Source organism: Ictidomys tridecemlineatus, chromosome 3 (genome assembly GCF_052094955.1).
Source record: "Ictidomys tridecemlineatus isolate mIctTri1 chromosome 3, mIctTri1.hap1, whole genome shotgun sequence".
NCBI lineage: Eukaryota > Metazoa > Chordata > Mammalia > Rodentia > Sciuridae > Ictidomys > Ictidomys tridecemlineatus.
Window position 1 is genome coordinate 37571994 of NC_135479.1, and position 27119 is coordinate 37599112.

The following is a 27119-nucleotide window of genomic DNA, read 5'->3' on the forward strand; positions in this document are numbered from 1 at the left end:
TGTCCTCTGCCCATTTCCTGCACTGTGTGTTTGTACAGGGGGAGCAATGCCGTCTGGACTGGAGGAGAACCTGTGTAAGATCTGCATGGACTCACCCATTGACTGTGTTCTGCTGGAGTGTGGCCACATGGTAACCTGTACCAAATGTGGCAAGCGCATGAATGAATGTCCCATCTGCCGGCAGTATGTGATCCGAGCTGTTCACGTCTTCCGGTCCTAAGGGCTGGCACCGGCTTCTTCAGTGCCTTACAGGGATATAGCCCAGGGTATCTGGGCTCAGGGTTGGTCAGCTTGCAGAGGGGCAGGCTAACAGGAAATTTTGTAGTGTTCCCAAGACCAGGGCAAGCAAAGATGCCATGTCATACCTCGGCATGCCTGTCTTGCCATAGGGGTGCACCTCTTGGCTGGCAGAGCCCCCGAGGCCAGTGGGAACTGGTACAAATCACATGGGTGAGTGCCTGCATTAGTGATCTTGGGTGATGGTAGTAACTGATGAACAGAGGACTTTCCAGAACTTGGACCATGTCTTCCTTCCTCTGAGAACCTAGACACATTTTCACCCTTCCTCCTGTATCCCACCAGTCAGAAGTCCTCCTAGACCCAGCACATTTGGATTTAAACTTCTGGTCTCTCTGGCTTTCTGTGCTTTAACATACCTGTCTCTTGCTATACTGCCTAAAATCCGTTTGTTTCTTTGGACCAAAAATGTGTTAGTTTATGTGGTTAAGATCAACAGTGGTACTTAGGGCAGAATTTGGATCAGTAAACTTACCTCTGGTGAGAAAATTCTATAGGAAAATATTATAGAAAATTTTCGATTTGTGAAGTCACTTCCTTAAGGGTTGGGATTGGGAGCTATCAATCTCCTAACCTGATCTAGGGAGCCAACAAAACATCTGACTCCCAAACAGCTGGGAAATCTAGTCTAGTCTGTGTGTGCAAGGGATGGTGCATGGATACTCTACTGCTTCCTCTTTTGGGGCTTGACCTTGCAACATCCTGAACTTCAGATTATGAGGAAGGGGACGCATTTGGTGGAGGCAGTGGCTTTCTTCTTAACTTTGGCTTCTGATCCTCTTCCTACAGACAGGACTGTTAACCATTTCAATGAAATCTCTCCCTTTCCCACTGAGGTTTTAAACTTGGTCTCACCCAAGGCATAGACAGGCTCAGGCAAAGAGCGTTGCTCTCCTCTAGACAGACTTCTCATGAAGTTCCTGGAAAAATACATGTAAGAGCACCTAACTAAACAGCTGGAAGTCCCTACTTTAATTTCCTTTCTCATTCTGTAGATTTGGGAACAGCATTCTCTGGACCATTTATGAAGGGCCATGTAATGAGTAGGTAATGTTTTTGAACCCTCCTACTGTTTTTTTATACCCCTGAATGAGCTGGAGAAGCACAAAAGAGCACAGAACACGCCTGCTGTCGGAACTGTGTGCGCCCATTACCAACAGATAAAACATACTCGAAATACCCAAGGGCCTTGGCAGAATCTCCCCTCTCCCAACATGCTGCAGCTGAGGTCCAAGACTAGAACCAATCAATTGTGATTCTAGAAGGCAGAGGAAAACTTCTAAGGGGACCTATTATCTTAGAAAGTTTTTTTATCATCAACCACTAAACACCTTAAGAGGTGTAGTTGGCAATGTTATTCTGGGACACTCGACTCAACCTTATACCAAGTCAGAATAATCTGGGCCACAGTTGGGATCAGATTTTCCTGTCAAGACTCTGCCTTTCACCTTTCTGCTGAATAGTTAGTACTGTAGTTTATAATGCCTACCAGTTTATCAAAGGGATTGAATTCAGCTCCCTCAATTCCACTGTGAAACAGGTCTGTGTATGCAACTCAGTTAGATCTAGCAATAACTTCAAGGCTCTCCCTCCTTTCTCTGCTGAGGCCTCATCTCCCCTACCTCCCAACTTTCCTCCTAGATAGATAGGAACTGAAAATAACATACTGGTGGCTGGTTGGTGACCTCAGTAAGAATTGGAACTGGTGCCACTCAGTTTTAAAAATAAGAACTTGCCTTTAAATCTCATCTTTTGGTGAAGGTTTCCATTGGGGAAAAAAGATGTCAAACAACCGATTTGTTTTTGTATTGTCTTTATTATTACACCAAATAAAAGTTGGGAATTCTAAGATCCCATTCCAGTTCATATTTAACCCAGGTAGAAAACCTGCTATTTTATCCTTGAGCCTCCCCTTTTGTCCCTCATGGATCCTTGGTCTTAATTATCACAGCAACATCTAATTCCTCTAGTTATTCTGTGGATTTTGCTGTGATTGCTGAGATTTCAGTTGAGACTTGTTTTAAAAGACTTGGACAACTGACTGGTTCATAATACCTTGGAATAGTTGGATCCAAACTAATAAGAATAAGCTGTACAGGAATTAGTGCTCAATATATATTGTATAAATTTGTTGAAATCTCTTGGATGTGAATGTGATACTTCAAGTGGCTTATATTAAGATTCTCAGACTCACTTGGGTGTTAAAGCAAACCCAAATGTGTATTTTTTGTTACAGAGCTCTGCTTTATAATTTTGTAATAAAGTTTCAACATAGATGCCTGTTGGATCTGGTGTGAGGATGCCAGAGGTCTGCTAGATTATTGACAAACTGATAAACTACAGGTAAATCCAAGGCTATGCTCTTGAGAGATTATTTTTTGAAATGTTGGGCCATGGGACCTTGGTCAGTATCCCTGCTCAGAAGCAGTATGTGGAAGAGGCCATAAAACAGCTGGGAAAGGAGAAGAAGCTGTGGTAGGGAAAGGATGAATCCCTAGACCAAACATGAAGAAGCACCAAATGAGTTCAGATATTCACAGTAATCTAGTTAGTATTGCTAAGCATTCAAGTTCTAGGTAGAAAGGAATCGAGGACAGCCAGTGTAGCCAGTAAAAGTCTTCAGGTTATCCTGGCAGGTGTATGGTAGCTTTTGGGTACAGTCGTGGTATGGCTGAAACAGCTCAGAAAAGATGGGCCCAGCTTCAAGGGTAGACTGTGTGTGCATAGTCCTGCACATTCTTCCCTAACCAGCTGCCCAGGGGAAGGAGAGTGCAGCCCTTGGGAGAGTAGGGCGATGTGGGTACATTCCTGTGGTTGAAGACAGAAGAGGAGGGAGACTGGCGCAGAGGAAGGTTTGAGGCTGAGGCACATCATTTGGTTATTAGTGCTGTGGATGGTACCCAGTGGTGACTTCTACCTGTTGCCAGCCAGCAGCATCTAAAGAACAGCTGAAAAGGGGGCAGGTGGCCAGTGGCCTAGGGAGGTTTAACATGGTGATGATTAGGGTCAGGTAGAAATAAAGGATATAAGATTGTATATACAGTCTAATCTGTGCAGCAAAGAAAAAGATGCACCCAAGACTGGAAGGAAACATACAAAAGACTGATGAAGGTAAATTGAAGCTGATATCCAGGAAGGCAGAGAAGGGTCAAGGGCTGAGCTTGTGGCCAAGATCATGGCCTGTGGCTAGGAGGCTGCCCCGAGGATGAAAAGTCAGTGCCTTTGGCAGAACTCGAGGGAAGCCTTGTTCTGTCCTTGCCCACTTGCTTGGCCTGAGGCTGGAAATCTATGCAGGCCATTGCTCAGAGGAGCAGCATTGTGTCCATAGGACAGATTAGGGTGTCTTAGTTCCAATACTGAAGCCAGACTGAAGGGTGCCAGTTCAAAAACATGAGGTGTCCTTTCCTAGCAAGGACAGCACCTGCACCACCTCCCTGCCTTCCAGGTGGAAACCAAGGTCACATCCGAGCTGGCCTGTAAGCGGCCTGACTGGCAGCCTCCCATACCTTAGCTGAGTACATGGGGCAGGGGGGTGTGGCCCTCTATCTTACAAGTTCAGATGCTCACGTGTTTAAAAGGGTAAATCCAATTCAGGAGGTAGACAAACAAGCCTGCTAATGCAATAAGGAAAAAGAGCTCATTCTCATGAGGTGGCAAGACTGAGACAGAAGCCAGTCTATAACCACACAGAATCCTGATGAGCCTGCAGTCAGAGCAAGGAGAGTTTAAATAGGCAGGCATAGCTGTGGGTTCTGCATTTAAAAGCCCTCCTGGCCACACAAACCAAAGGTGACATTCCCAACTCTACATATTGTGTGCCACGTTCTGACATGTATCTAAGGTCACTGACAGCCACCCTGTGATTTAGGAACAATGAATTTCCCCATTCTATAGGAATTGATGCTCAGATGGTTAACTTGCTAAGGTTATAGCTATTAAATTTCAGGACTGTCTATACCTGTCCATTGTGGTCACTACTGACTTGTGGCCATTTGAATTAAAAGAACTTGAGTTCCTAAGTTATGCTAGCCACTTTTTTGGAGGGTGGGTACTGGGGATTGAACTCAGATGCTTTACCACTGAGCCACATCATGACCCTTTTTATTTTTTGAGACAAGGTCTCACTAAGTTAGGACCTCACTGAGTTAAGGCTGGCCTTAAACTTGTGATTCTCCAGCCTTAGCCTTCTGAGTCACTAGGATTTTAGGTGTGAACCACTGCACCCAACACTTGTCACATTTCAAATGTTCAACAATCATATATAGATTCAGAGGATATTTCCATTTTATCCATTGCTGCAAAAACAGCTACTGGTACCACTCTTCTATACAAACTGTTTTCCTTTTGTTCTTCAAACAAATCAGTCACAGCTGGCAGGTCTTTGTAAGCAGGGCATGTAGACTTGTACTGAGGTGTGAATCTGTATTCTTAAAAGGCATTTATTTCCAGATTTTGAGAAGGCAGGTTGATCTTTTTGGAGCCTCTATAACCCCACCCTAGTAGCCCAAATAACCTCCCTCCCCATACACAGGCCTCATTTCCACCCAATCCTAGTCCTTCCCCTGTAATAGAGAACATGGAGAATAAAGTCATCAAAATTAATTTTGTTCTCTTTCAAAAGATAGTTAAGTTTTGCCAAATGTAAGATGCATTTCTTGGGGTGGTCTTTTAAATACAGCTTTAAAAGGAATGGAAGTAAAATGAGGCAGCGAGAAGTCTGCCGCCAGCTTTAGTAGCCCAGCCTTCACTCCTTGACCACTAAGGAAACTAAGGGAATGGTGGGGGAAGGACAGATGCTGCAGGTTGTTTCATTTATAAAAATAACTCAGCTTTTTGAAGAAAACAAAAATGACAAAGCCAGCACCCAGATTTGAGATCTAAAACAGCAAGAGAAATTGACTTGTGCCCACAGCAAATAATTCCTGCTCCAGAAGAGACCATGAAGACTTGGCAGATTTTGGAAGACTGCTGCCTGAAGACGAAAGGACAACCCCCTGTTCCTCCACCTACCTACCACCAGGCTAAGGCTGGCAGAGTAGTGTGGTAAGGGTGCAGATGTCCCAAGGGGGCAGGAAGACCTGAGTCCTAGCAGGGAGCTACCAGCCTCCGTTTTCGTATACATGCCCAAATCCACTCTGGGGAGACCAGCTGGGCCTCAGGGTTCTTGTCCCTGCTACCCAGCACATGTGTGGCTGAGGCAATGTCAAATTCCTGCACTAGGTCCCCATCAAATGCCACAAAGTAGCGTCTGAGACGGCAGAAGTCTGGGGTGGAGGGTGGCAAGTGGAGCCGCACCCCAGTGAAGATGTCCAGCAGCACCTGCAAACACAGAGGAGTCAGGGAGGGGTTGGTGTGCAGGTGGATCTTTACCCAGTTTAGTATAATACAGTTCACTTAGGACAAGGACAAGAGCCAGAGATGGAGTTTAGGACTTAACTAGAAAGTGCGTCCTGGAGAAAAGACACTGGTGCCAATCCCCCCCCCCCCCCCATCCTCCAGTCACTCTGGATGACACAGGCCTGACATTCTTCCCTTCCCTGCCAGGTGATGAGGAGGAGGAGATGGGTTCCAACATTTGGGACCTAGATATGGGAAAAGGATGTGTCTCCAGGAGCCAACCAGTGGCTGTGACTCAATGACCTCCCCTTAAGATCACAGTCCACTGCACAGGTGGGTAGACTGCAGGGTCAGTAGTCTTGCTCATTACTATGCATAGGTTCAAGGGCTTCAAGGAAGGGAGAAGGAAATGGTTTCTACTAGTCTGCTGGGAACTGGGTTCAGGCTATGAGTTGTCAAGACTTCTGTGCTTCTCTTGGGTGGGGCACAATCATTCTAGGGATTAGCTTTACTTCTCCCTCCACCCCTTGGGCCAGCAGTTCCTCAGGGTTGAGCCAGTGCTAACCCAGCTCCTGGCCTCAGCAGGCGCTCAACAGATGTTGCCAAACAAGACTGACAGCATAAAGGGAAAAGTCATCAAAGCAGTGCACTCTCCCTCCTTGCTGGCTGGACCTGCTCCCCCAACCACAGACTCACGCTGCACCCCACACCCAGACTGGGCTTTCTCCCCTTTAATGTAAATTTGACTGGGGACTGGCAGCTGGGCTCTATCTCCTGCCTGCTGGTACAGCTCTCCTTCCTCTCTGCCGGCTGGCTGGCCGCCTCTGCAAGGTAACAAGAGGGCACAGGGTGGAGTAGCAGCATGCTGGCCTGCCTGAGGGAGGAGCAGCTGTGGGAGGGGAAGGAATTAACAAGCCTCCCCCAACTCCTCTGCTCATCTTTCAAAGTTCATGTGCACAAGGCTGGAAACGCTGGGCCCTGGCCAAACTGGCCTGCCTCTGCATTGTCATTGCACTCACCTTTGCTTGGTATGGCATCTCATCAGTAGCTTTCCTCTTCTCCCCAACTTTCACTGAAGACTTTGTGGTAGGCTTATTGCCTGCAGGACAAAGTTGTGGATGAGAATTAGGAGAGTAAGAACTGCTGATCATGGTTCCTAAAGCTGGGCCAGATCCTTCCCCTGCCATGAGCATGGGTGAGAGGGAAGAGTTATCAGCCCAATGCTTTAGCTCAAAAGTGGCTTAGTCCCCAGTCACACCAGCTCTGGTGCACTATCATTCAGGTTTGCTGAGCTGATAAGGGGTGCCTAGCAGAGCATCTTCTGATCCATGGCTAGACACACACCAGGAATGTGGTCATTGTCAGCTGCAGTGGATACTTGATCACATGCTCTCAGAACTGGAATGTGAGATTGGGTCCCTGCCCCTACGCCCCCCAGACCCCCTTCTTTATCCTGGCTACCTTTGCTGTTGGGGATCCTCAGCTTCCCTTCAGCCTTCTGGGCACTGGGAAAGGGTTTGTTGGGGGAGGCTCTGGGGACCTTGCGGGATGCAGCAGACCCAGAAGTGCCCTCGTTCTCGCCATTGCTGCCTCCTTTAGTGGAGCTTCCCTCATCTCCAGCTACCACAGTGAAGTCGGCCTTCTCCTTGGACAGCTGATACAGTTCCTGAGAAGGAGAAGGTCAGGTGCTATCACTCCCTTCCCCAGACATGCCTCAGAGGGTGCTGTGTGGTCTGTTTTAGGCACTCGTGGCTGGGGAAACAGGAGAGAAAGACAAAGAGCAAGGAGAAAAGGAGGTGGCTTCCTTGGTGCTTTTCCAACATGGAGCCTTCACCCGAGTAACTGTTCTCTTGACTCCAGCTCTTAATCAGCAAAGGACTTGGGCAAGGCCTCATGAGGCAGCTAGACCAAGGGCCTTTCAGGGGATCCTAAAGAAAGTGAGACCGTCTACTTGGAGCTGGTGGGAAGGGCCCTCATGCCAGTTTAGTCTCCCTTTACTTGCCCTCCTTGCTATATCAGTGGAATAGGGTCAAGAGGAAGACAGGACATGTCAATAGGCCAGATGCCCAAGGTTCTAAGACTGAGATGGGGTTGGAGGACAAACATGCAGCCTGAGAGCTGGCACCTTGAGTTGGGGGAGGTTAGTGGCAGATTTCCAGTCCTTATCATCTCGGATTCGGGTACAGCGGGGAAATCGGATGGATATCCCATCAGCGGTGTGAGCCTCAGATTTGGAGAATTCTGCCCCTGTGATCTCCCATACAGCAGCTTTCTGTCAAGAGCAAGGCAGGAAGGTCAGGTCATCTCTAGTTGAGAAGGAAACACCTCCCATCAGCCAGAAGTGAAACAGAATGGGTCAAAACACAGAGGCTCTGGCTTGCAGCTAGGAGACCTGGGTGCTAGTCCTGCCTCTTCTGTGAATCCATTATTTAGAGATTAGACCAGGGCTGGGGATGTGGCTCAAGCCGTAGCGCGCTCGCCTGGCATGCGTGCGGCCCGGGTTCGATCCTCAGCACCACATAACAAAGATGATGTGTCCGCCGAAAACGAGAGATTAGGCCAGGTCCCATTAGAACAGACCCTCTGTGACAGGGGGTGGGTATTCTATTATCTTCCTCACTGAAGACAATTCCTCAGCAGTGGCTAGTCATCCCTAGGCTTCTCACTTGGCTGAATAATCCAGATCCCCATCTCAAGGTGACTTTCTGTGAGGTTCGGATAACTTCTCTGTGGCCCTAGAGAACTAACTTGCAAACTGATTCTGTAGGCTAGAAGACCCCAAGCCACTGGGCTAATACCTTTGGGTCTGGAACGATGAAGTCAGGATAGTAGATCTTGTTTATCTTCAGCCAGGAGGGTATTTTGCTGGGATCCTGGAGGAAGAAAGATGCTGTTCTGGGCTGTTCCTAAGCTGCAACAAGGCTTAAACCCTTTTTGGTAATGAAATTGTGAGATGTGACCAACTCCTCACCCATGTAATCCTCCCTGCTCAAAGGGAGTGAGGCCTCCAGGACATGCAGGCCACTGTCTACAAGGCGGGCACTCCAAACAGCACTCTCCTTACTGGGGAGGAGATAAATGATATCTGCAGTCCTCAAAGCACAGCGTCTGCCTCATAACAGCCCATCAGAAGCCAGGATCAACAGGCTCCCTTGCTCACCTTGCTGATCTTCACCATGTCCAGTTCCTTCTGTAGGCGGGCAAGGGTTGCATCGTCATGGCCTCCTGCACACTTTGTGACTGTGCACCACTTCTGGCTGCTAGGGTCATAGCAGCCCATGAGGAAGATCGACATCATACCACCTGCAGGGTAAGGGTAGAGAATATGGGCTGAGTGTGAATAGCAGAAACCACCTCTGCCAACCCTACAAGTCCCATGAGGGGCAACCTTGTGGAGAGGAAGCGGTCCCCTTGGCATCAGGGTGCCAGAGTTCACCTCTTCTTAGCTGTGTAATTGAACCCAGGGCCCTGAGTTTCCTAGGCAAGTTTTCCACCACTGAACTACCTGCTCTAAGTGTGTGATTTTTCAATCTGTAAGAACTCAAATTTCCTCTATAAAAAATTAGGGGTAATCACACCCAACTTGCAGGGCCCTAGCGAACTGAATAGTGCCTGTCATACAGTAAATCACCTAAAAAGTATTAATCCCTTAGATGCCAGCTTCCTTCCAGTTAGGAGATTTTCCCTGAAAAGGAAAAACTGGCCCTGATGAAATAGCTTGTGATAAGCCTCCTTGTGCCAGGACAGCTCAGGGGATTCTTGCTAGAGTTCACTGTGCCAAGTCCATAGCTCCCAGGCCCATGCTGGCAGATCAAGCCAGGAAAAAGGCCAGCCTCTCTGACATGGCACTTTCCAAGAGTACCACTACAGGGACCAGCAGCCACCCTGACCTTTGCTTCCTTGTCCATAGAAGGCCCCAAGAACCACCAGGTCAGCTGTATCAGCCATGGCCCCCTCATTCAAATAGTCTTTCTTCACTTTCAGCCAGTGCCGCTTTCCGGGCTCATATGTACCCTGAAGGGACATGAAAGAGAACACAAAGTACAATGGAAACTCTCTGAGGCAGGGATTTAGCTCTTCACTGCAGCCCACCAGCCCACACCGGAAGGGCCATGGACTCCAGGCTCCTCAGGAGATGTATAAAACCCATCCTCCTAATCCAGAACAGACCTGTCAAGCCCCAGAAAGGATCCACCCCCACCTCTTCAGATGGCACTGCCATCTGTCCAGGACAGGAAAGGCTCAGAGGAAAGCAACAGGTGTGATGACCTTACCTTTACATCCTTCAGCACCAGCCCTTCCAAGCCCTCCCGGATCACCCGGTTTATCATATCAGCCAAGTCTGAAGCTTTCTGAGGGACAGCAGGAGAGATGTTGAAGATGGTGTGAGAAGAGGATGGCATAGGAGTGCATCGACGGCATGCTAGTCGAGTACCCACTGGAAACGCCCTAACTTGAATACTAGGGACAAGGGATTTGTAAACCAGGGAACCTCTCAACCAGAGCGCAGCAGTGGCTTGGAGGCACAGGGTGCTTACCTAGGAAGGACTTCCATGCCCTGTCCTCCTGGGTAACGAACAGACAACAGACACAAAGGCAAACACATCAGCCACCCCCAGAAGGACAAGTAAGACTCACTCTGTCACACTTGTTGTGCAAGGGGTTCTGTGTCCTGCTTTTAAGCCACATGACCCTGTCTAGAGTAGGTTCTTCACTTACTGTTACTTGCTTCATTTCTGAGAACATGATCCGGTTGGGAATTTCAACCATGTTGTCATGAAGAAACTTCCGCCGCTCACACAGAGGCCTAAAGGGGACAGGAAAGCTGAGGGAGGGATCTTCCCACCCCTAGCAGCCGTTCTGAGGGAAGGAGCACAATGATAAAATTGCTGCTGCATGAGAGGGTCTGACGTGAACTAAAGCCCTCATGTGTGACAGTTCTGCTGCCATAGGCTGCAGGGCTCCATCCTGACCGAAGATGGACAACTGTGAGCAGGGGTATGGAGCCAGTTAGCCAGTTCGTAGCTGTAGTTCCTGTTTCTACTTTATGGAGCCAAGGGAGATCTGGCCTCTAGCCCAGATTATATAAAATATGGTCTCATTTGAAAAATGACTCCCACTTGGGTATTTTTTTTGCCTTGCTTCACCCTAACCCCAAGGCTGGCAGGTCCTTGGGTCAGCAGGCTGTCGGGCCTCAGGATGCTGGTTTCTTGGGCCCAAGCCTTTAAAGGCAGCTAAGTCAGGACTGCTAGCTCTTCCCAAGACAGTCCCACCCACAGCCACCCCTACCATCAATAGGGAGTTTTCTACTGCCAGTCTCTCCTGAAATCAAAACCTCTGAGCAGAAAAGCACTTGCATTATGCCCTGAGGGGTGTCACTGGAGAATAAACTGAAACCCTGCTATGTTCACCATCTCTGTCTCTCAACAGTCCATCTTGCTTTAGCAGACTGAGATTTCTTTGGGATTTGGGTTTCCTCTGAGATTTAAGCTCACAGAGGTAAGTCTTCCTTACAGTGAATGGGGAATTTATTTGTAGCAACTATGCTACCTCTCAGTTCCCTCCTGCTCTTGCCCCTACCAAGCTCATGGATACAAAGGCACATATGCTAGCCACTTCCTATCCCCTCCTTCCCAATGAACCCCCCACATTCTTACCTAGGAAATTAAAATAGATTCCTGGGTTTAAGGATGCTAGCCAGGCCTCAGGGTATACTTTAGTAACAGAGTACATGCTTAGCATGCACAAGAAACTGTGTTAGATCCTCAGCACCAAACAAACAAACAAAACTAAATCAGTCAACTCACCTGTCCATCAAGCTGACATCATTAAAGTAGATACAATCAAAAACAAACAGGCAGACATTAGCATCTTGGAAAGCAGCTTTCTGTAAAGACAAAAAGAGGGCATAAAAAATGGGGAGATGGGGAGTACCAATCCACTTCTGAAGGCTTCCTGAAGCACCTGATAATTCTATTTCTGCCCAGAAAAACCTGGGCCATAAGGGCAAACAGCAGACAGGGATCGCTATAGTTGGGATTGTAAATGTTCACCAGAAGCCCATGTGATAAAGGCTTGGTCTCAGGAAGGTATTAGTAAGAGACAGTAGAATTTTGTGGGAGGTGCTTTGATCATTGTGGGTATGTCCCCAAGGGGGATCATGGGACTCTGGCCCCTTCTTCTCTCTTTGTTCCCTGGCTTGTGATCCATGTGGTTTTGCTCTACCATGAAGAGGTCCAAAGCAATGGGCTCCTCAGATCTTGGCCTGGAACCTCAGGAACAATGAGCCAAAATAAAAGTTTTCTCTTTATAAATTAGCTCAAGTATTTTATTACAGTTATGGAAAGCTGAATGACAGAACTGAATGAAAATCAATTATAAATTAGCTCCTAATAGAGTCTTTTTATGGAATAAGAAATACTAAACCCAAGACTAAATAAACTCAGACATAGTTCAGAAGCAAAAAATAAGCCCTATCCTAAGTAACTTATTACTTCCTTTGGAGACAGCACATGCATTTTTGCACAAATGACTTAACCCAGTACCTTGTGCACTCCTAGGGTCCCAAAGGGCAGTGGTTTGCCTGTCTTGTTGTCAATTAGGAGCACCTCAGAGTCCAAAATCATGCTGTGGCCTCCAGGAAAAGCCTTGGGGATGTAGTCCTTAAAGTGGGCCACCTGGAAGTGGAAAAGTATCTTTGATGAGGGATGAACAGGCGGCAAAACCCCAAAGCCAAGCCATAGAGATCAAAGCCAGACCTCAGAAGGAACACAGAGCAACATGCTCTGTGCAAAACAGCTAATGTGCAAAACTGTCAGCCACCTGGACAAGATGTGGCTGCTTTAGTACCTCTGTCCAGACCCGGGCAGAAGTCAGCCCATGCTGACACTGTCTATGGGCTGTAGAGAAGGCTCAGATTTGGAAGAAACAAAATGAGCATTTGGGGGAGGAGGTGGAGGTAGACAAATGTCGGGGGGTGGGGGAGGAAAGAAAAACAGGTGGGCAGAGATTAGAGCCTATTTTAGAAGACAGATGGTTATTAGGCTTAGAATTGGGATGGGGAGAACAGACTGGTTAGAAAGAAATGAACTCCCTCTCTGGAGGAAGGAAAATGTGAGCAGAATCCTCCCTATGTAGGAGCTCTACTCCCAGAGCCATCTAGAGATTAAGAGAGTATGCCTGGAATTGGATTTGTCTTGATAAAGGCAGAACCTTAATCTTCAACAACTCTAGTCAGAGAGAAGTGCCATCAGAACTCAAGGTATTTTCTGTCAAGTGATAACAGCAATGGGAACCAGAAAGCACATCTCTGGCTCTACTCCCCACCTGGGCAGGGCACATGCCTGCCCCTACCCAGAATGCTTGGAGCAGGATCAGGAAAGGCTTGCCCATCTGTCCCACTCCCTGTCAATAATCCAGCCCTTTAAGAACCCACAACACAGGAAAAGCAAAGGATGAGTGAATCTGGTATGGGAAAGGGCTGGAAAGAGATGCTCAGTTGTCTTCCTGGGTCACATGAGGTGTCCATCTTACACCAACCTCACCAGGGCACTTCCTGAGCACCTGCACAGAGTCCCACAGGACATGTGACCCTCCACTAAAGTGTCACATGAGGCCACTGCTCAGTTTTCCTTTCAAACACCTAAAACAAGTAGCCTGACTGCTTGGTTCCAGTGCTCCAGCAGGAAGGCAGGGCTAAAGGGAGTACACGGAGTGTAGAACGCATCCCCTTGACCCCTGGGGGCTCTGGAAAACTGAGTCAAAGCTTGAAAGAAGAGGGTAGCAAGGTCAGGTCACTCCAGCTGCTTTTCCCTAGAGACACCTACAATGACTTGCCCCTAGGAACTGAAAAGGGCTCAGGAATGAGATTTTGTCACCTCCCCCAATTAGGGCAGGCATCTGGGCTCCCAGCTGTCCCCATGGTATTGTGATTATAGCAGAATGTAAGCTTCATGAAGGCCAAAGCTTTTATCCGCTTTTTTGTCACTGATATTTGCATATTAACTACAATAATACAGATGCATTTGGTAAATATTTGTTGAAAGAATGAATGTTATACATGAACTTTAATTTAGCTTGAAGCACACAGGATTCAAAAAAATGCAAAAGACTTGCACAGCCACTGAGCAAATAAGCTCTATATCACAACATCATGGGAGAGAGTTATCACTGTCCCAGGAAGCTCTGTCTTGACTAACCAATGTCTGGACTCTGGCTGTCCCTGCTGAGCAGTCCTTCATTATTGAGACTCCAAAAATGAATTTATCCACTCATTAAACAAACAAAAAGTCTTTACTGTGAACTCTAGCTGGGAGACTATGGAAAGCTGGCCTTGAGATTCTTAGCAGCAGGAAAGGAAAAGACAGTCCCAACAGAAAGCGATCAATACCTTGTGAGGCAGGACAGGCTTGAGACTGCGGCTAAAGTAGCTGAAGTAGTCCCCATTCTTATGCACCTGGACTCGCTCGCCATCATACTTGATCTCAGAGAACATGCCGTTGGGACACTTCTTCATTGCATACTCGATGGACTTGCAGGCCTCGGCCTTGGGGTGGGAAAAACAAAGCCTGGAGATTTTCAATGACGTGCAGCTTAGGAAGACAGCCAGAGAGCCCAGAATAGGGCTGTCAGCCAGGATCTGGGTTCTGGGACTGACTGTCCATGGTGCACGCTCAGGGCAAGGACAAAGCTGAGAATAAAAAAGGCTGGGCAGGGGCTGGGATTGTGGCTCAGTGGCACAGCGCTCACTTAGCATGTGCAGGGCCCTGGGTTCGATCCTCAGCACCACATAAAAATAAATGAATGGAATAAAGGTTTGTGTCCAACTACAACTTAAAAAAAAAAATTAAGAATAAAGAAAGGAACAATACTCATTCTATAGAACTGTTTAAAAAAATGTATTCTGAGCATCAAATCATTACCAGCATTGACACAGGAGCTTGCGTTTCAAGGAAGATGAATGCTATTTATTGCAGACAAAATTCCGCTGAAATAATATTTTTTAAATCAATAATTGAGGCTCCTGCAGGGCCTCTAGCTTGTTAATACATCAGTTATCTCAGCACAGGAGGCAGACAGAGGTCAGAGTAGAGACTGTAGGTGCCAATGAGGCTGGCAGGGTGATAGTGATCAGGGATCCCTAGTACAGGACCATCCAGACAGAGGTGTGCTTACACTCACACCTGTACTAGCCTAAGCCAAACAACAGTTACTGTTTTGGGGATTCTTGTCAGGTCACATACATAATCTCACTTCATCTTTGATGTGGCATCTTACATGATAGATAGCGTTTTCATTTTATGGATGAGAAAATTAAAGGTCAAAGAGGTTAAGTAGTCATTTAAGGTTACACAGCTAGTACACAGCAGGAGTGAGATTTTAATTTAGGCTCAACTCCAAAGATTGTGTGTTCAGCCACTAAGCTATATAACTCATGCCATTCTTCAAATGACAGGCTGTACAACACACTCCAGAAGAATTCCTATAGAAGTCAAAAGGCCACTACTTCAGGTGACTAGGGGTCCCTGTGGAGATGTCACTGTTGGAGTGCCAGCTGTTCCACACTCCTAGCAGGGAGAGGACATTTCTCTATTCCAAACAAAGAACCCTAAGGCAAAATTTCAAAATAACACATAAGAGAGTTCCCCAAAAAGCACCATACACTGCTGGAAGACCCAAAGGGCCTGGTGGTAGGCATGGCAGCATTTGCGGGGTCCTGCTGCACAGGAAAACCAATGCCACAGAGGAGATCCCCATTCTCAGGATAGGAGCAAACGTGCACGCTGATCTTTGTGGGAGTTAGTCTTTCTTCCTTAAGCTTCCTCTCCCTTCCCAAGTTACCCTATCATAGGGAGCCTGGTTCGCTGCCCACTCCAAGCCACCCCGCATCAGGTCAAGGGACCTCAGGGAACACAGCCCCATGTTCAAGTATGACAGATAAGCTATTTTAGGTAGGTGCTTCAAGTCTCACATGTCATTCCCACAAAGAAACTAAGACTAAGAAACTAAAAGACTAAGTAACTTGCTGAACACTCCACAGCTGCTTGGTAGTAAAGTGGGAACTGGGTTCTGGCCAGTACACCCCATCACCTGTCTCCTCCTGTGCCTTCACTTCTCGACAGCAACACTCTGCTGCCTCTACTCACTTCCTTCCCCAAATCCTCTCACCCTGCAACCAGTCAACAGTCATCCCTACCAGATCCCACCCCAAGGGATGTGCAACGTGCACAGCAGGGCAGGGCAACACTCCTCACCAGCATGGGCTGCACAGGCGTCATCAGCGAGGCCTGGACACTCAGAGCCCGTCTCTGTCCTGGATCCTTCTCCACCTCCTGCTCATTGCGAAGGACCCGCTCCACTACATCCTGCAGGTTGCGTGAAGCTTTGAAGGCTTCATAGGCATTGGGGTCGAGGGCATCTAACCTGTCAAGGGAGTAAGGAACCAAGACGTCTGCATTTGACACTATGGCTTTGGATAGCAGTCTGTTCTCAGAGGGGAGAGACCCTCATCTGTCAATATGCAGTTGTGTTCAAGTATCTTGAGGATTCATAGTAGGAGAAAAATCTGACAATTCAGTCTTTTGAGACCTTTATCTATCAGGATGCAGTCTTAGCAGAAGAGGGGGCTGGAATGGGCAAAAGCTGCATTCTGTGCTTACTAAACATGCTCCATACTTTCAATCAAAACAACTCTCTGCAAAAGGTATTGTTACCTCCACTTCACATAAGAAAATGGAGGTGGAGACAGGATTAAGTAACCTAGGAGGCAACAAAGTGGAATGAGGATTCAAATCCAGAGGAGGACTCCAGAGTCCTGATACCAGCTGGGAACAAAGGAAGCTTAGGCTGTCCCAGGAGACGATACTTACACATGTTTTGCACCTGAGTTCATCTTCAGATCATGTTTGATCAACCTGATGATGCACTTAAGGTCATTGGCCGTACACCTAAAGGAATGAGGCCTATTCAGTTTGATCTCTGAAGAGCTCTGCACCCCCAAACCTTTTTTCCCAAGTAACTCCCTCTCCCTGAGCTCATCCCCATTGGGTCTGACTTGCTTGGGGCAGCTCCCCCACCTGGAGGCGATGTCCTGCAGGGCCTGCTGCTGCTCATCCTCCTTGGTGAGCTTCGAGAGCCGCAGGAGGAATTCATCCACTTCCTGGATGGTGAGGAGGCTCTTGGCAGCTGGAGGGAAAGACTTGCTCTGCTCAAAGAAGACTCTGATCGTCTCTGACACGTCACCCTGTCTCCAAAAACCAAAATGCCACTGCTACAACCCCAGGGTGGCCAGGTGTATCCCCTAAAACCTCAGGACTAAAGAGGAGTCAAGAAATTTCACAGTTCCTGTCCCCAACTCAACATATTTACCTCACTTCTCAGAGACTATCTCATCAACAGTTCTAAAAGGGGTGCATCTCTCCACATAAAATATGCCCACCTGGCTTAGCTGAGAAGAGACAGCACTATTCCAAGCCCAGTCAACTTGATTCCTGCTTATGAGTTTGAGCTAAGAGGTAAATGCAGTCATCATATAGTGAGGATTCTTGGAAGTTTACGTATGTGAACTGGCGGCTGGGGCTTGAGACATGAACAGATCAATGATGAATGATAAGCCCGTGGGGGAAGAAAGCAAAAGAGTCCAGAATGAGGGCCCCACAAGAGACAGAGCACAGTCTCAAGTCCTGACTTCTGAGATAAGGCCTTTTGTGGCTAAGCAGTGGTATCAGTTCAGTCCTCAGAAACTTATGACATTAACAGCTGCAGCCTCACATTCAGCTTCCTCTGTACCGGAAGCTTGCTCAAATAGATTTCAGTTTCCTAAAACAGTATGTGCCTAACCATTTAAAAAAAATGGCTGCAGGTGCCTGGCTTGGTGAACCCCACCTGGAATACAGTCTCCTCCCCTTCCCTCTGACCTGCTCCAGGTCCCGTGCCATATCATCCGGGTTACAGTTAAAAATGCGGCTGAAAAGCTTCACAATCTGCTTATCATTCAAGTTGTAAACACTCTTAATGACACCCGGCAGCAGCAGCTTCACTGTTAGGTACACATCACCCCGGAAACCATCTGGAGAGAAAAAAAGGAACCCTTCTTGAGAAATAGAGCTTAAAACAATGGATGAACTCAAGGAAGCAGAGGTTTAAAAAGATCTATTACTGTGCTCCCACAGTACCCTGTGCAGATCACTAGTTCAGAGGCCAGAATTTAGTGATTGGCTATTTTTGCACCTGTCCCATCTTTAGCTCCTGGATGAATTCTCACAGGGAAGAGCCATGACTTTGACTTCATGTCCCCAGTGACAAGCACACTTACAGATGCTCAGTGACATGAATGTTACATGAATGAAAGAAACAGAGTTGGAAGATTCTATTCCAAGCTGTGCACGTAGTTCACAAAAACTTAATTAAATATGCAGGATAGTAAATTTTCCTACTGGTTGAATGAGATGAATTTTTCTGCCTTCCTAGGGACAGGATAAGAGCAGAAGAAGAAAGATGCCACAGTCTCTGAAAATTGGCTACAAAATTTGAGGGGTCTGGTGGCAAATGCAAATGTGAGGTCCGTTGTTCAAAACTGTTAAGAATTTTTTTTTTTTTTGTACTGGGGAATTGAACTCAGGGGCACTTGACCACTGAGCCACATCCCCAGCCCATTTTTGTATTTTATTTAGAGACCGGGTCTCACTGAGTTGCTTAGTGCCTTGCTTTTGCTGAAACTGGTTTTGAACTTGCGGTCCTCCTGCATCAGCCTCCCGATCCCTGGGATTACAGGTATGCACCACTGCACCTAGCCAAAATTTTAGGAATTTTAAGACAGTAATAAACCAACCATGGGACCCTGTGCAACGACTTGTATGGCAGAGCCAGCCAAGGCTCTGAGCTTTCCAGGGAAAAGCCCATTTAGGATGCTCCTGGCCCCACCTCCTGCTGAGCCTTTCCGCAAGAAGTCCTGGATGATCTGGGTCTTCGTGTTGTAGCTAGGATTATCAGCCACCATGGCACACAGCTTCCTGAACTCCCGTAGCAGACAATCCTTGTGCTTGGGGTCACATTTGCTTGAGGACAGACTTGTCTTGCGGGTGGGGCTTGAGGGGGCTTGATTAGAGTTGTTGGGCTTGGCTGTTGAAGAAACAACAAAGATGATTCATTTTGCCTTTCTGGGAAAGGAGGAAACTCACAGGTATTCTGTTGGTGCTTTATACACAGTTTCACTCAATCTCTTCAAAGAGCTCCCTGGGGTAGACATCACTGTATCCACTAAAGGTCATTTCCCCAAATCTCAGAGCTATTAATGGTCAAGGAGCAATGGCACCCTCCCTCCGGAGCTGTGAATGCTTCAGAGAGGAACACAGGCTGTGCCAAGACTGACCAGGAGGATCTTATTAACTGTAAAGACGAAAAAAGAAAAGCTGGGGACTGGAGATGTGGCTCAAGTGGTAGTGCGCTCGCCTGGCATGCATGCGGCCCGAGTTCGATCCTCAGCACCACATACAGACAAAGATGTTGTGTCCGCCGATAACTAAAAAAAATAAATATTAAAAAAAAAATTCTCTCTCTCTCTCCTTACACTCTCTCTTTAAAAATAAATAAATTCACATTTAAAAAAAAAAAAAGAAAAGCTGGGTTGAGAAAGGGGGAAGAAATCAAGGGACATGTTAGTCAATGTGAAGTTACTGCTCTCATAGATTATCAGAGCTGGAAGGAACCTTCAAGATTATCTAGTGCAAATCCTTAGTGATGAGAGGACCCAGGCCCAAGAAGAGCAGATGACTTCCAGTATCTCCTACCTCCATGGTGGCAGAGCCAGGACAAGGATGCCACCAAGAAAGTCAGGTCTCAGTGGTGTACTCCCAACATTCCTTCCCCTCACCACTCCAGCCTGTTCTTTCTGTTTGTCAAATTAAAAGGTTGCTTATGAGCTTTCCTCCAGATACCTAAAAATAATGCTGAACAACTCTTTAGTGATTCCTTCTCACTTCCTTGTGCTCATTTACAAAGCAAAAGCAAGGCCATCAGCAAGCTGTCTGCTGACATAAGCTTCTTGTCTGGGCTTGTAAATTATAAATCTGTCATTGTCTCTGACCCGGACTCTAAATCGGATTTTAGAGAACAAAATCTCAAAAGCATTGATGTTCAGCAAGGTTGCAAGCGTAAGGACACCCCATTCCTCTCAACTCCTTCCAAATTAAAAAAACAACAACAACAAAAATAAACAGGGCCCTTCCAGGCTCATGTTGTCCTTATCTTCACCTGGATTCTTCTCTATTTCTGTCTTTGGCCTAGTAAGTACAAATCTAAGGTTTTAAAATACTAAAAATCCTACAGTTAGGCACCATTTTTACAACATTATCTCTTATAGTCCTCAGGAGAACACTGGAGTAGATCAGGCAGATGCTGCCACCCTCAATTCACAGAAGCTCAGATAGGTAAAGACTCGCTCAGGGCTCCAAGCTGTCAAGCAACAGGGCTGGAACCAGGCTCCAACACTCCAGCTTCAGGTCCAGGCTTCTTTCAATCACATCAAGCCTCTTTTAATTCCCAAATAGCTTTATTATTTTCTCTGAATCAATTACAAGAATGTCTCAAAACAATAAAAAAAGTATAGGATTTGAGTGAAAGAACACTGGGACTACAGCCAGACTTCAATGCACATACTCTATCATGAACCTAAACTTCAGCTTTCTTGTTCATAAAGTAGGCCTTATAAGAACATTTCCTACAATTAACTGAAGACGAGATAAAAGCCCCTAGGCCAAAGCTACCTGTTTTTGAAGGCCAACAAACAATCCTGATCTTCTCCTTCTAGCAAGATCTTCCTGAATCCTTGGTCCAGGAAACAGTACTTCTATGTTATATAAAGAAACCACATGTACGTGATTATATGTGTACATAGGGTAAAGAGAAAGAAAAAAAAATAAACACTTTACTGTTCACCTGTCCTGCTATAATCCAACCCTTGGGAGATGGGATTTGAATACACAGCCCTCTGATTCCAGAGAGCACATGCCTCCTGACGAGGCTGCAGCTTCCAAACAGAAGCTAATACCCTTAGATCCTTTGTTCCTTCTTGCTCCTTGTACCACAAACATTTCAACCCTTTGACAAAGAGTTGTAAGAAATAAGAGAAATTAAGGGATATGGTCCGTGCAGGGTATCTCCCTTCTTCTACCATACTTTCCTCTCCAGTTCAGGCAAGTTTAGGAAGATAATTTCTCAAAGTCTTTTCATTACAAAAATATAAGGAAGTAAAGGGGCAGTTTATAAAAATCTGCCTGAACCAGGAAATAACTTCACATAGAAAAAGTTTTAACAAAACAAACCTCTTCCTGACACAAGAGATTAAAGTATACAAAGACAGGCCACACACGTGGAGCCCCAAGGGAAGCAAATTATTGAGACAAAAAAGCAAAATTTTCAACAAGTCAAATAAGAGGACCTTAACTTATCTTACCTGAAAAGCCAGAAAACTTTCGGGGATTGGTGTTGGTGACAAGTGACGCTCCTTTCCCTGGGGATGCCACCTGGCCAGTTGTTGTCAACTTAGCTTGCACAACAGCTTTCTTCTTTGGTGTGCCTGCTGCCTTAGAAGACAGATCTATAGAACACCCCCCCCCCAAAAAAAAGAAAAATATCCTCCAGTGAAAAGTCTCATAAAAATTCCAAATTATTAACTTCTTTTAGAGGCTTGCTTGGTAAGCCACTCCCATGAGCCCCAACATGGCCTAGTGGCAGGCAGGTCTTCTTGAATGGAGGTGGTAAGATACCAGGTGAAGCGAAAGGAAAGGGAGAGGATTCTGGGGACAAAAGACCCACTAACCATTTATCTCTCTGAGTAACTTAAATTTTTTTTTTTTTTTTTTTTTTTGTGGTGCTGGGGATTGAACCCAGAGTCTTATGCAAGTGAGGCAAGCCCTCTACCAACTCAGCTATATCCCCAGTCCAGAGTAACTTAAAATTTTCATCAACTTTCTTCACCTCTTATCCCACATATAATAATCTTCAGAACTAAGAGGACTTGAGAGAATCAACAGTTGCATTTTTTTTTTTTAATGAACCCAGGGCCCTGTGCATGCAAGGCAAGCACTCAACCAATTGAGCTATATCCCCAGCCAAGCAGTTGCATTTTGATAGATAAAACTGGGGGATAGCTCCATGGAATAGCCCCAATTTACAGATGAATAAAAAAGTACAATGAAGACAGATCAGAGCATGCTGGTTTGGCATAGGAAGGAAATTTCCAGCTGTTGGCTCATCTGAGGTCAGCTGATGGTTTACCTGTGTTTCGTTTCTTCTAAATGAGAGATGGGTAAAGGTAACAAAGGCTGAGACCAATGGCTGACACAGGGCAGAGTGGATGGGGAACTTGAGAATGAAGCATGTGGGAAACAGTTTCCTCTCCTATAAGTCCTTTATTTTTCCTCTCAACAAGGATAGATTCTCTTTTTAAAGCCATTTACAAGTCTTCCTACAGCAACAAGAACTGTGATTAACTGAAGATATGAATATTAAACTAGGCAGAGTGACACAGACCTGCAATCTCAGCAATTTAGGAGGCTGAGGCAGGAGCATACCAAGTTTGAGATCAGCCTGGGTAACTTAGCGAGAACCTGTCTTAATATTTAAAAAAAAGGGGGATGGGGTGGGGCCAGGGGTGTAACTCAGTGTTAAGAATACCAATGGGTTCAATACCCAGTATGCCAAAAAAAAAAAAAAAAAAAAAGGATCACTTTACAGATGCTGAAGATCAAAGAGGACTGACTAATTAAACTTGAAAGTACTGGTGTAAGATTTCTTTTTTTTTTTTTAAAGAGAGAATGAGAGAGGGAGAGAGAGAGAGAGAGAGAGAGAGAGAGAGAGAGAATCTTTTTTTTTTTTTTTAAAGAAAGAGTGAAAGAGGGAGACAGAGAAAGAGAGAGAATTTTAACATTTATTTATTTTAGTTCTCGGCGGACACAACATCTTTGTTGGTATGTGGTGCTGCTGAGGATCGAACCCGGGCCGCACACATGCTAGGCGAGCACGCTACCGCTTGAGCCACATCCCAGCCCCTGAGAGAGAATCTTTTAATATATATTTTTTAGTTCTCGGCGGACACAACATCTTTGTTGGTATGTGGTGCTGAGGATCGAACCTGGGCCGCATGCATGCCAGTCGAGCGCGCTACCGCCTGAACCACATTCCCAGCCCCTGGTGTAAGATTTCTAAATATGCAATATGCACATATGCATGAATGTGTGTACATGTGAATAGGCACATGTATCTATAAATACCTGTGTGTTTACGTGTATGTACACATAGGTATTTCCTAGCTGTGTATGTACACATAGGTATTTCCTAGCTCTATCTGTCCCAAGGGCTTAAAAGCTAAGCTACCCCATGATGATGAGAACATGTAGCATCCAGATTTTTGTGTATGGGAGGTACCGGGGATTGAAGCCAGGGGTGCTCTACCACTGAGGCACATCCCCAAACCTCCTGGCCAGGCAGAGCTCTACCACTGAGCTACATCCCCAGTGCCCTTAACCTAGTTTTTAAATTTTGAGACAGGGCTCATTAAATTGCCAAGTCTGGCCTCAAACTCCTGCATCAGTCTCCCACGTTGATGGGATTACAGGTGTGAGCTACTATACCCAGCTTTAGATTTGAGTTTCTAATATCATTCTCCACTAACAAGAACCTGGACTCTTAAGAGAAACGGCATAAGGGGCTGGGGATGTGGCTCAAGCGGTAGCGCGCTTGACTGGCATGCGTGCGGCCTGGGTTTGATTCTCAGCACCACATACAAACAAAGATGTTGTGTCCGCCAATAACTAAAACAAAATAAATTTAAAAATTCTCTCTCTCTCTCCCTCTCTCACTCTCTCTTTAAAAAAAAAAAAAAGAGAAACGGCATAAGATACACACAAGATTCTGTGACTGGGGTAGGACACAAGAGAAGACTAAGGGTTTCTTATTATGCTGAAAATGAAATAGTAAAAAGAAAAAAACATGAAGATGAACAGGATACAGAAAGCAGCTGGAAGGGGCTGTTAAGTGGCAAAATTAAGTACAGCAATGAATTATAAGTCACAGGGAAAAAATATTATGGTCCTGGAGGATAATATTTCTGTTCTTAAGATACATGAACTAAAATATTTAAAAGTGTGGCAGCACCTGCCTGTAATCCCAGCAATTTAGGAGGCTGAGGAAGGAGGATCACCAATTTCATGTCAGCCTCAGCAATTTACTTGTCTCATAAATACATCCAACTCAGTGGTAGAGCATCCCTGCCTGCAATCTCCAGTACCACACACACACACACAAAGTTAAAAGGTCATGATGTAGCAACTTACTTAAATGGTTGGGGGTGGGGGTGGATAAAAACTAAAAAATGTGCATGTGTAAAGAGAGGACATGAACACAAACGATAAAGGAAATAAACTCAGCAGTAGGTAAACCTGGTTATAGAGGGTAAGTGTTCTTTGCACTATTTTTATTCTTATACTCTTGTGAGTTTGAAATTATTTTCAAATAAAATGTTTAAAAGCTTAAAGAAAAAAAGGAACAAAAAAAGGGCTTGCCGGGCGTGGTGGCACACACCTATAATCCCAGCAGCTTGGGAGGCTGAGGCAGGAGGATCTGAGTTCAAAGCCAGCCTCAGCCAAAAGCAAGGCACAAAGCAACTCAGTGAGACTGTCTCTAAATAGCATACAAAACAAAGCTGGGGATGTGGCTCAGTGGTTGAGTGCCCTTGAGTTCAATCCACAGTACCCCTCTCCAAGGAAAACAAAAAAACTGGGCTCTCCTCCCCTCCCTTTTTCCATCAGCCCCAGTGTGATGAGAAAGCCCTACTCCCCATCCCACCTGCAATGTGCTGGGTGATCTGTTCCTTCTCGTTGTCTTCCAGCTCTTCCCAGCCTTCCAGCTCTGTGAGGTCTTCAATTTTTTTTGTGGTGGCCCGAGCCCTCTCCAGCTTCTCAAACATGCACTTAATGTGGTACCATTCTTTCATGTCACCCCCAGACTCGGAGAAGGGATTGGGTACCACCTTGCCTATGCGGCACACGCCCTTCACAATCTTCTCCTTGCATTTTTTGCAGCCGGCTGTGCTGCGCTTGGCGTAGTCCACACAGAACCGTTGCTCGGCCATTTTACAGGGGCTACTGCAGAGTCCCACATGCGACTCTGGCAAGAAAACAAGGCAGGTGGCACGTGGTCTTAGATGGGCTCCCTGGAATGACAGAACAGGCTTTCTTCGCAGGAGGAGGCAACGCCCACGTAGCAGATCTGTTTCCAAGCACTGGCTGAATTTCCTTATGTCAGGCCAGTGATATTGTTCTCGGAACAGGCACAGTTCTCTTCGGCCAAGTGCACACAAGTTTTTTGGGAAGAGGATCTTAAAGGCCAAAGTCATATAGCTACATGAAAGGACAGGAGACAACAAAATGTGAGATGTAAACGAGAAGCCAGGCTTTTAATTTCCCAAAGACCACAATCTCATACAGTCCATGCTGACTAATCACTTTCCAAAGGATTAAAGACTCATTGCCTAAGTGAAGCAGTACGGGAAAATCCAGTTTCCAAAAAGGTGTTCAATTATCTAATGTACATAAATACATCTAGTAAATCACAATGAAGAGAATCTAAATAACAAATTTTTTTCCTCAGGCCATCAACAATCTGATACTCATAATGGATGATGACCTTTAAGCATTACAAAATCCTTAAGTTTCTTTTTAATCACCAAGAAAAATGAAATAATGTTCATGACGTTTTAATTAGAAGTGTAACACATATTACATCCCCAGAAAACAAAACCACTATATAGATTCGTGATCTAAACAGAAGTCCTCGTTTGTGAGGCTAAGAATTTAGCAGAGCCCAGAACCAGACGGTTCAGGTTCAAATCCTAGCTAAGCCACTTATTAGCTGTGTGTTCTTGGTGGATTACTTAACTTCTCTGTAGCTGTTTTCTTATTTACAAAACATGTCTAATAATAGTAACTAAATCAAGGGGTTTTTGTTCCAAGACTAAAGCCTTTAGAATAGGGCACACAACAAGGACTCAATAATGTTGGCTCCTACTAGTCAGTGCAGCAGTTAATCTTTAAACTGAGGATCCCGGGCTGGGGATGTGGCTCAAGCGGTAGCGCGCTCGCCTGGCATGCGTGTGGCCCGGGTTCGATCCTCAGCACCACATACCAACAAAGATGTTGTGTCCACCGAGAACTAAAAAATAAATATTAAAAATTCTCTCTCTCTCTCTCCTCTCTCTCACTCTATCTTTTAAAAAAAAAAACAACTGAGGATCCCTATGTGCAATTAACCTGTTTAATTCAGCAACTTGAATCAGGGAATGCTGCAGCAACTAGATGGTCAGAATCGAAGGAACTGATAAGTCAAGCCATGTGGTTTATCAACTGTGATTCATTCAGACTTTTTTATATTTGTACTTAAATAACTTTATTGTTCTAATTTTAAATACACTGTGAATTATATTCAGTCTGCACAGTGCTATGAAGTGAAATTTCTAATTTCTAATAATAAAAGAGGGCCTTACAGCAGTGCAACATGGTGCAGAGAAAAGCAGGTGGACTGAGGAATCAGGGATGGGAGGGCCAGTGCGTCCAGCTTGCAACTGTTACCCTGGCGGAATCTCTGAACTTCTGAGTCTTAGTTTTCCTACTTCTAAAACGGAAAATAAGACCTACCTCGAAGGGTGGTTGGGGAAATTACAAAGAATCCATGGACGGGCTGATGGTAATGGTGGAGTTCTGAACTCTCTGAAAATGCATACAAAATATGTATATTTGACAATGTACGTTTTTGGAGCGAGAACATCAGTAAGTTTCGTGAGATTCACAAAGAACTGCATAACCCCCTGAAGTTGAAGAACCGTCGCGGAGGTGAGCAAGGCCAGGAGGTTCACAAGAGCAGCTCAGGAAAGCTGGACCTCAACGCGATCCTTACAAGAGCAGCCCGCGGCCCCCAGGGGAAGCAAAGGAGAATAATGAAAGGGCCCAATCTGGAACCGGATCGGAGCGCCGAGGCCTGGCCGCAGCCGCCGTCCCGGGGCCTCTGCGGAGCTCTCAGGGCAGGACGGCCGCCGGCCGCGAGAGGCTCCCAAATCCATCCAGGCGCGGGCAGTGGGCGGCCCCTGGGGGTCCCGGGGCCCCGCGGGCTCCCGTGGGCTCCCGGGGGGACGCCACGTCACGGAGGGTGTGCCCCCAGGCTCCGCAGGCGGGCGGGCGGGCGGGGGAGGAGCCGGTGGCGGCTCCCGGGCCGCACTGCGTTGGGGCCCCGGCTCTGGCCCCGGCCCGCTTCCCTCCCCACAGCGCGCCCAGCCGCGCCGCCCCTCACCTGCCTCCCCGGCTCCAGCGACCACCACTCGCCTCCCGACCAGGCGCCCACAGGCCGCAGGCAGCCCACTGGCAGTTGAAGAGCCTGTCTCTTTAAATACGGGTCCTTGAGCTGGCGGCAGTACGCAGGCGCAACGACCGAGGCCG

General features: G+C 46.4%; 2 protein-coding genes across 9 annotated transcripts in view; one reads left to right on the forward strand and one right to left on the reverse strand.

Annotated features, from left to right (window-relative positions):
• Rffl (ring finger and FYVE like domain containing E3 ubiquitin protein ligase) overlaps positions 1 to 2146 on the forward strand; it is a 63724-nt gene extending 61578 nt beyond the window's left edge. For all 5 annotated transcript variants that reach the window (XM_078042464.1, XM_078042461.1, XM_078042460.1 and 2 more), the window contains one exon: positions 39 to 2146. In XM_078042464.1, coding sequence (XP_077898590.1) covers positions 39 to 220 — 182 coding nt within the window. In that variant the 3' untranslated portion in view covers positions 221 to 2146. The remainder of the gene's footprint in view (positions 1 to 38) is intronic.
• Positions 2094 to 27116, reverse strand: Lig3 (DNA ligase 3). 4 transcript variants are annotated; one of them, XM_078042457.1, is made up of 21 exons: positions 26974 to 27116; positions 26325 to 26396; positions 24478 to 25031; positions 21086 to 21229; positions 18556 to 18753; positions 17550 to 17701; positions 16710 to 16876; positions 16503 to 16580; positions 15888 to 16056; positions 14024 to 14179; positions 12180 to 12311; positions 11442 to 11521; positions 10354 to 10441; positions 9909 to 9986; positions 9525 to 9648; positions 8795 to 8937; positions 8433 to 8507; positions 7760 to 7906; positions 7096 to 7300; positions 6654 to 6733; positions 2094 to 5616 (listed from the first exon to the last, which is right to left on the reverse strand). In XM_078042457.1, the coding sequence occupies exons 3-21, from the start codon at positions 25025 to 25027 to the stop codon at positions 5383 to 5385; spliced, it is 3000 nt and encodes a 999-aa protein (XP_077898583.1). In that variant the 5' UTR covers positions 25028 to 25031; positions 26325 to 26396; positions 26974 to 27116; the 3' UTR covers positions 2094 to 5382. The 4 variants fall into 4 exon arrangements, with proteins under 4 accessions (XP_077898583.1, XP_077898582.1, XP_077898584.1 ...); XM_078042456.1 differs by lacking the exon at positions 26974 to 27116 and having other exon boundaries at positions 26325 to 26835; XM_078042458.1 differs by lacking the exons at positions 2094 to 5616; positions 26974 to 27116 and adding an exon at positions 6351 to 6458 and having other exon boundaries at positions 26325 to 26836.
• Positions 27117 to 27119: the final 3 nt, after the last annotated feature.

Excerpts from the sequence above, each read along its gene's own strand:
- Lig3 (XM_078042456.1), bottom strand. The coding sequence starts at position 26,488 with ATGCAGTTCTTTGTGAATCTCACGAAACTTACTGATGTTCTCGCTCCA. Across the intron at positions 21,230-24,477 it reads GATCACCCAGCACATTGCAG|ATCTGTCTTCTAAGGCAGCA; the intron begins GTGGGATGGGGA and ends GGTGTTCTATAG. Across the intron at positions 16,877-17,549 it reads TGGCACGGGACCTGGAGCAG|GGTGACGTGTCAGAGACGAT; the intron begins GTCAGAGGGAAG and ends TTTTGGAGACAG.